This window comes from Schistosoma haematobium, chromosome 1, assembly GCF_000699445.3.
Source record: "Schistosoma haematobium chromosome 1, whole genome shotgun sequence".
NCBI lineage: Eukaryota > Metazoa > Platyhelminthes > Trematoda > Strigeidida > Schistosomatidae > Schistosoma > Schistosoma haematobium.
Genome location: NC_067196.1, coordinates 22,802,181 through 22,811,550, shown reverse-complemented (window position 1 = coordinate 22,811,550; position 9,370 = coordinate 22,802,181). Strand labels below are relative to the sequence as shown.

Genomic DNA, 9,370 nt, shown 5'->3' with positions numbered 1-9,370 from the left:
ACAAAATCACTACAATCAATCCTATGCAAACCAAAGGATGAAATAACAAAGGAAAACAAATCAAACATCATCTACAAAATAAATTGTACCAACTGCGACATACACTACATCGGACAAAGCGGACGCCCCCTCCACCTTCGCCTACATGAACATCAATTAGCAGTCAAACGCCATGATATCTCTTCACTTATATCAATACACGTGGGTAACTACGGAGACTCATTCGATTGGAAAAATGTAGAAATCTTAGACAGAGGAAACTCCAAAAACACCAGAGAATTTTTAGAAGCCTGGCATTAAGATCAATCAGCAATCAACAAACATTGAAATCAATCCAATTTATCAACCAATCAGGAAAATCATGCATAAATATAGGAACAAAAATCAAACCAATGGGCGACACAACCAAAACAAAGTAAACAATGATAAATTTAAGGTCAATAAGAACCAATCAACATCGAGGTGCACAGGTCAAGCTGTGAAACACATGTGGAGAAATTCGAACACTTCACTTCTATCTGAAGCTTGTACCGATGATGTCGTTCAGAAGAACGATAAAAGCTCCACGACCAAACCATCCAGCTCAGAGAACAAAACTCCACCAAAAGTGACAGATCATATACACTTTCGAAACATAAAATAAACGTTTAATATTTATTTATTTAGTATAGTTGTAATGATAATAAATAATTAATTATTGCCAAATTCATAAGGATCAATTTTTAAATTAAATACATTTCTTTGTTAAAACAATTTTTTTAGTAAATAAACAAATGTAACGTTTATTTTTCAATATTTCAAAGTAAGTACTTCATAATATTCACATTTACGCTCATCTCCACCCCATGGAAAACATCCCGAGCTTTCACCTTGAATTAACTGATATAATAAACAAAAGAGAGATGGGGAAGGGGAGTGATTCATTACTGAATTATTATAAAGTATGAATAATAACTATAGTAAAAGATTAAGTAACTCCGCCTGGAGTCCCTCCGGGGGCTACTGCCGGTCCCAAGCCCGGATAAAGGAGGAGGGTTAGGCATGGGGTTAGCGTCCCCATCCCGTAGAAAACTAACTCGCTAAAAAAACGCTAGCCAGAAAAGATTAAGTAAATTCATTTTATGTTGTGTATGTTAAATCTTCCCCTATAGGCATTAATTCATAAAATTGATGTTATTTCATTGTTTATGATCGAGATTGGAAATTTATCAGTCTTTGTTAACTTATATGCATCCTGTGTGAGTTGTTGTGCTAGTAGCCATTATATAATGATGTGAAAATCAACACTCAGATGTATGTACAATTAGATGACCAGCCTCAAGTAGGACAAAATCCATGTCTATGGCTTCAGTGCTAGCCACAGTCCTTCAATTTTAAATAGCTTTTTTTATTCTGTTTGAAATATAATTAGTGTAGGACTTGTTTAACTAGCTTAGAGTTAGTTTAAGTTTTGAACGTGATTTTAGTGGACTTTGATTCATGCTGACTTTTTTTCTACACTGTTCACTATGTATCTCTAGGCTAAAGGATCGCCTATTTCATTTGCTAACAACACCGAACCTAACATACTATAACTTTAGAAATACTCCTTATCTTTCCTACCTACTTACATCTAACCGCAATAACACATTCAGTGTTTAATTGAGTCAAGTTTTTGTTTCAGATTTACAGCTATAATTATAACTAGTTTTATTATTTAAACACTATTCAGTAGAACTTTTGACGCTTTGATAGTTTACCCTTTCAAGAAATTCCGTTTACGATTCTTAGTTTTCACCATGAACTTATTTTGTTTAGGCAGTTACTGAAGATTTGAGAGCAATGGACAACTAATGGAAATGTTAACCATTGTAATTCAATCCAAAATCGACTTTTCTTTCCATCATATCAAGCAATAATTAATCTACTGGGTATAACTCGGATCCTAACATACTGGGTGACAGTAAGCGGACTCAGTAACCAAATATTTTAATAGAAAAAATCTAATATCATAATAACCTTCATCGTTGTAATATTACTAAACTGGTTCTTGAGCTATTACAATGCTAAAAGCCTAGAACTATGATTCAATTCAATGTCTTTTAACAGTATCTAACTTAATGAGTTACAGTCACACCATATTATCTGATGAATCATCACAGTTTGCGTGTAAACCATAGATCATTAAGCAGCCATTTCATCTTGGTTCAGATTTATTCATCAATAGGATACATCAACAAACGAGATTGAAGCAAGTGACTTCAGTTCTTTCAAAGTCTAAGATACCTTTAGATCATTAAGTTAAAATCAATTTATCTCAGACTTCCAACTTTATCCAATTTTTTTATGATTATCAAATAACATCTTTCATATCTAACTGGCTAAGCCGTAGATAAGGAGTTTTGATTAGTTTATGAAAGACCTTTTAGTGACGTTTAGGTGCCCTTGAGGGTGTCCACCTACTTGGCATGACTAAATGGGAGTTATAAACCTATGTGAAGAATAAGGATTATGATTTACAGTTGATGATTCAGGTTATGAATTAGATTTAAATGGATGAATGAATTTCGCGCCAAGATCCAAGACATGTTAACTTATATCTTATTGGTTCGTTCATAAATTATAATCTCGCCATGAATTCATCTTATAACATGATGTATTTATTTTATAGTAAACGTTTAACATGGATTTGTTGAGTGTGACTAATTGATTTTCCACTAATTTGATTTTTAAGAAAAAGTTGTGAATGTTTAAAAACAATATTCACTTTAAAAATCATTGAGAAAATTAAACAGAATATTGAAAACGTTTTAAGCTACTACGAAAAAATTTATTCAATTTCTTTCCTATTTATCAACATTTCTTCAGTTGAATCCATGAGTCGATTGAAGCTAGAAGACCACGGGAAACTTAAGAGCAGTGTATGGCCGTTCCGTTCTAGTATAGGACTCCTCAGTGGCGCGCACCCATGACCTCGCCGTGTAGGACTCGAACCCAGGGTCCGTCGGCCTCGAGCGCGAACACTTAGCCTCTAGACCACTGAACTGGTATCCAACAGTGGTAATGCCTAGCTTCAACCCATTCACGAAATTGCACCACCGTTCACCATTGTCTTCAGTAAGCTGATATCTCACATTAGACCTGGTTGAACTCCACTGACCACGACTTCTCACTAGAACTCCAGGAATTATCTCTTGAAGCCAGTCACTAGTGAGCAGATGATGATTATTATCAGAAGAGGGTTTTGCGGAGGACTCCACATGATGAAAATAATCGTCAAATGATTACTCCTTTGAAATGAAAAAAAATTATTTGTTTGTAAGGGTTTATATTTACCTGTTGTTGATGTTATGAACCCATAAGCTAATCGCTTTTTGTATACAATAGTTCACTAGATAACATATTAGCATTTTAAGTGAAATGGACCGAGTTCGACTCTCATTATGAACATCAATACAAGGTATATCCAGGTGATGAGCCTAAAATGCAATATAACCTACGTTCTTGTTTCCACTAAAATTAGCTTTAATAAAAACCTTGGAACAATTAAGCTTTACACTGGCTACTTAAAATGTTTAAACAGACTTAATTACTGTATTTACATTCAGTAATCAGTTGTATTTAAAGAAAGTATCTCATACTGTAGTAAATATACATCAACATTCAATAAAATCAAACTCACTTTCCCAACAGATACTTCACCTTCAATTACTGCTTTTACAATGTACAATGGTGTACCGAATTTATTTATTCCAGCAACTAACGCATTTTCTGGTACATCACCTCCATTCATCATTATCCATTCATATCTAATTAAATTTAGTAGTAAAAATAAATTATTCAGATAATATTAATAATAATAATAGTTTTAAGTGTATATAAAATAAACTTCGCTTGACACCAGTGTTTACCATTTTCATCAGACATACCTATCAGATTGAATGAATTTATTCTCAGACGCTTTTTACGATTACAAAACAGTACTAATTAAGAACTACTCACTGAATATCCTTTCCAGAGTTTAAGATCAGTATCAATATATATTTTCTTTTCTTTTAAGATCAAGTGAGTGAAACGAATTACTATCAGTGTGTCTGGCAGACAAGTCCCAAATAGGACGAAACATAGCTAGCAATGGAATCTAGGGAAATGTGTTAGTTGCTAAGTTTGTAAGGATAGTCAACTTTTTATAAGTTTTTAACTGCTCTAACTATTATTATTGAGATGGTTTAATAAATGAATTAAATTTGTTGAATTCGATATTTTTCCCATTAAATCGATTCCTAAATAATCTTAATAGCTGAATTCCTTAGTCGATCTAAGCTAGACCACCATTGAAAACATGAAAGCACTAGACGACCGGTTTGTCCTATTATGGGACTCCTCAGCAGTGCGCATCCACGATCCCGCACGCAAGACTCCAACGCATGACCTTCGGTCTCACGCGCGAACACTTAAACTCTAGAGCACTGAGCTGGCATTCAACGGTGTTAATGACTAACTTCAACCAATCCACAATATTGCGCAGCCCTTCACCTACTGTCTGAGGTGCATAACTGTCTCACACTCGACACGGATTAGACTCCACTGGTCACAGCTTCGCACTAGAACACCAGGAAATCTATCTCGAAGCTAGTCACTGGTGAGAACATGATTGGATACCGGCTCAGTGGTTTAGAGGTTAATAATTCACGCGAGAGACCGAAGGTCATGGGTTTGAGTCTTGCGCGCGGGATCGTGGATGCGCACTGCTGATGAGTCTCATACTAGGACGTAACGATCTTCCAGTGCTTTCATGTTTTCAGTGGTGGTCTAGCTTAGACCAACTTATGAATTCAACTATTAAAATTGCTACAATCTCCTCAAATCGCCATCCAAAATAACAATCACAAAAGCAGTTTTTCGGTCAACTGACCGAATATTAGTCAAAAGTTCATTAATCAAAAGACAAAATCGAAGTCCATAAATCGACTAATGAGTTTTCATTTTCAATTGTCATACCAAGTACACTATGAACATATGTAATAGTAGGGAACGAAAGTTGACTGCAAAAACTTCGTCACCCTAAATTTTTGATAAACAAAGTATCACATCGAGAAAACCAACAAAAGTGTAAAAAATACATTATTTTCACATCCTACTTTTATTGATATATTTAGTCATACACGATGTCTTAGAAAGTAAAGACTTTCTTGAGTTATGAATCATTTTGAAGTCAACCAATTCCATGAATTGAAAGTTTAAATAACATCAGATACAATGCTGTATATGCTTCAATCTTACTACGAATGACACGATCCTACTCTCCTCCTCAATAGTTTAGTGAATTTATAGAATAAATGGTTAAAGTATTAATTGGATAGTGATGACTTATTAAGTAGTTTTATTCTACCGATCTATTGTTTAATAAAACCATGAGAAATGATGAATACCGAAGAAGATTGGATAGTAGATCCCGTCTTTAGATTCCAACTCCTCATCAATGCCTATCCATTACTTAATACAATATCGAAATTACATAATGAGACAGATATATTAATTTGGAAGATTGACGCAATGTAACTAAGAAGTGAAAAGATTCTCTGAATGATTTTAATTGTTGTAAAAGAATGGATTTATCATAGCAAGAATAAAATTTGAAAATGTTTAGATATTATTATTACTTTGTTTTGTAGCTAAGATATCACTAATTGAATTTTAAATAAAATATCTGTAACACTGAACAAGTAAATATGTAAACATACCCTACTCGACAACCAGGAATACCAGTATTACATAATACTTCATAGTTTGTGAATTCCAACTCTTTACCGTCAAGTGGAATATATGCTTTTCCATATTTCTCTGAAAATTTGCCACAAATTAAATCATCATCCATTTGACAACGAGCCACATAAATTGCTTCATCTGCTTTAACAGCATTCTTTGGAAGTATACCATCTTTGGCTGGAATCCATGATAAGGGAATTTGTAAACCGTTGCTAACTCTTGCCATTACAAATAGATTACTATAAAATAAACATTGAAATAGTTTGTAAAGTACAAATAAATATTTCAATGGTGTATGATCAACTGATTATTTGATGTGATAGCAATGTTTACAACATAGATATGCTCTAATACTTATTTAACTGTATAATATATTTATGTACTTACTGATAGAAATCTACAATAATACTTTCAATTAATTTATCAAAGTTTGTTTGCATTATTCATTTACATATCCTATAAGGTTGGAAAGCATTTGTTCAAAGGGATTTAATGATCAACTTTAAATATATACCACCTATTCAGTTTGTAATATAATCTCTCCAAGCTAAATGTTTCGATTTTATTTTGCATTATAATTAGTCTTTTATTACTGATGCCAAAACAGTTTTATAACTGTTAACATTAATCATAAATTCATCTCTACAGTAACTGAAACAATCATATTCATTAAAATAGAATCAGTATTTACCAGGAAATGGATTGTAAATACATCTGAGTTTCTATGAAAGTTATAGAGGGATTTTTTTTAAGGTTTACTCTTATCACAGCTAAGAGGGTATTTTTAATTAATGGGATACTTAGTTTTATTCTCATTTTTTTCTTAAATTAAAGAATATTGTTTAAAACTGACCATGGAATCAATAATTTAGACCTTTTTAATTTCTATTATATACATGTCAAAAACATATTTCTACTCTTTCAATCAATAATGATTGGTTTAATCTCCCACTAGAAATCATGATGTAGACTGATGATTAAACCAAATGACTTTCAGACAAGTATAAAATTCAACTCTATCTATTTTGATTGGAATCATTTCTTGTTGTTAATTGTCCTTAATAATGGTATATTTCTGTTTATCTTTACATTCAGACTTTAAAATGTTCTCTAGTTTGTGTCATTTTATGATGAAGGCCAGTTTCAAATTAGAAAAAAAAAAGTTTTATAAAGCACCAAGAAGAATCGCAGTTATAAATCGTTCAAGTTTGCGTGCATTTTTTGTCAAAGTGACCTAACTTCTATAAATCTAACATTTTAAACAAATCATTTTACTGGTGAATCGGTTAAATCTAGCTTCAGCTATTTTGTTGTAAATGATAATAATAATAATCAGGTAGAACTGGATCAAATATGTGACTAAATACATTATAAATGAAACATGATCAATTAATTCTCAAAGATTCTGGTAAATTTGGATAGCAGCCACAAGTGGAATCTAGGAATACTGTTTTTTTTCTTATTTGAGACTAATCAGTTGGATGTACTTACATTCCAACATAGATTGATTAAAATCTAAACAATATTATCAACGATAGGAATATTGAAATTTTTTCTCGTAATAATACAGCAATATGCAATTCGAATTTGTAGTCATTCATTAGAAGTGATGAGAAAAGTCTAACTTCTTATAAGATGTTTACTAGTTCACTGAGTAATTATACTCAAAACTAATTCAAATATATATTTCAATAGTTGAGATCATGAGTCAATTGAAGCTAGACTACTATGGAAAACATGGACGCACTGGACAGCTGTTTTGTTTTATTGTGTGACTCCTCAACAGTGCGCATCCAAGATCCCGCTCGCAGAATTCGAACCCAGGACCTATCATGACTATTGAAATTACTACAACATCTACTCAATAGTGACTAGCTTCAAGATGTATATCTTGGAGTTCTAGTGAGAAACAGTGACCAGTGGAGTTCAACTGGGTCAGTTGTGAGATAGGAACTCACTGAAGACAATGGTGGGTGTGTTGCTCAATTTCGTGGATTAGTTGAAGTTAGACATTAAAACTACTAGATGCCGGTTCAGTGGTCTAGTGGTTAAGCGTTCGCGCGCGAGACTGACAGGTACTGGGTTCAAAGCCTGCGAGGCGGGATTGTGGATGCGCACTGTTGGGGATTCCCACAATAAGAGGAAACGGTTGTACAGCGATTCCAGGTTTTCCATAGTGGTCTAGTTTCAACTGACTCATGATCTCAAATATTGAAATTACTACAATCTCCACAAAACCCCTTCTGATACTAACCAAAGATATATGTCAAATATGAATCCCATTAATCTCAGGAGCAACTTACATGAATTTAAATTATTAACAATATGAGTAAAATGTTTCACTTGAGATTAATTATTTACATTTACTATATATATAATCTATCCCTGATCCATTATTGGTTTATATTGACAACTAATATCGGATTGGTTGGTCATGTTCATTATTGATTGACAAGTATAATGTCCGTAATTTTGAAGTTGTAATTAAACAGTAGTTTAATTGTTTATTCTGCCTTTTATTGGAACCTATCTTTTTTAAACAAAAAAAACAACTAATAACCATTGTAAGATTATTAATTTATATATTGGATAGTATACACCCATTTGTGTTTCTACCGTTCGTATCAATATAATCCTTGTTCACACGAAAGAGATTGTGCTAAACAAAAGTTGAAGAATACAGAAATCAACGTATTCTTTCTTAGATAAGGTTTATGATTATTATTCAGCAATTGAATATATTCTGTTTCGAAATAACTAGTTAAAAAAGACTAATTGACCAATATCCATTATTTCAGTTTTATGACAATTAAATTAACAATAAAAGTGTTCATACGTTGTTAAGGGAATCATTCATTATAATGTAAACATTGTTTACAATTAGAAATAGAGAAATGCATTGAAGCTTTTTGTTAAACTATTTTTTATAGTTAAATTAGTTTATTTAGAGTTTTTCATTTCATCACAGTTTATATGATGAAATATTGTTTATCTAAACAATCATTTCAAACCAGAGAATATTAGGTAACCATACTATCAAACATAGTAACGTAAGTCTCAAGGAGTATCAATTGATAACTCCAACTAAAATTAAGCCAAAAACTTTCAAGCTTCACAATGAGCTAATCTACAATGAGTTAAGGTCAAATAATTCACGTTTCTTACTTAAGTCAATTGGTGATATTTCATTTTTATCATCCATTTTCATAGGTGATACCTGACTTACCCTTGTTATGGTTAAACAACACTGATCACGAGAACTTCAGGAATAATTACTCACTTGTATGTTTATGATTATCACTCCTGTTTCACAGTATTAAGGTGAACCAGAGCTATCAAGAGAAAATTAAAATCTCATAGAGATCACACATTTACTCTAGACTCTAAATATACCCTGTTGACAAATTAGTTAGCATAAAATATTGATTTAGGCCATCTTGCTGATTTCTTCTAATGATGTGACATCAAAATATAGTGCACCCTATATCAATATTGTTACATTATTTATTGGGTGTAGTGAAAAAAATGTCAGTAATCGTAATCAGATTTAAATTCGTATTCTTCTTCTATTAGATGTTTAATGAAACATCTGATGAATACAAAACTAAGTCTTAAATTTTCT

At 32.3% G+C, this 9,370-nt stretch overlaps 1 protein-coding gene across 1 annotated transcript; it reads right to left on the bottom strand.

Moving 5' to 3' along the window:
* Positions 1 to 670: 670 nt before the first annotated feature.
* On the bottom strand, positions 671 to 8,298 carry MS3_00005242 (uncharacterized protein). The gene is made up of 4 exons (XM_012938469.3): positions 8,052 to 8,298; positions 5,724 to 5,987; positions 3,662 to 3,788; positions 671 to 879 (listed from the first exon to the last, which is right to left on the bottom strand). The coding sequence occupies exons 2-4, from the start codon at positions 5,972 to 5,974 to the stop codon at positions 790 to 792; spliced, it is 468 nt and encodes a 155-aa protein (XP_012793923.1). The 5' UTR covers positions 5,975 to 5,987; positions 8,052 to 8,298; the 3' UTR covers positions 671 to 789.
* Positions 8,299 to 9,370: the final 1,072 nt, after the last annotated feature.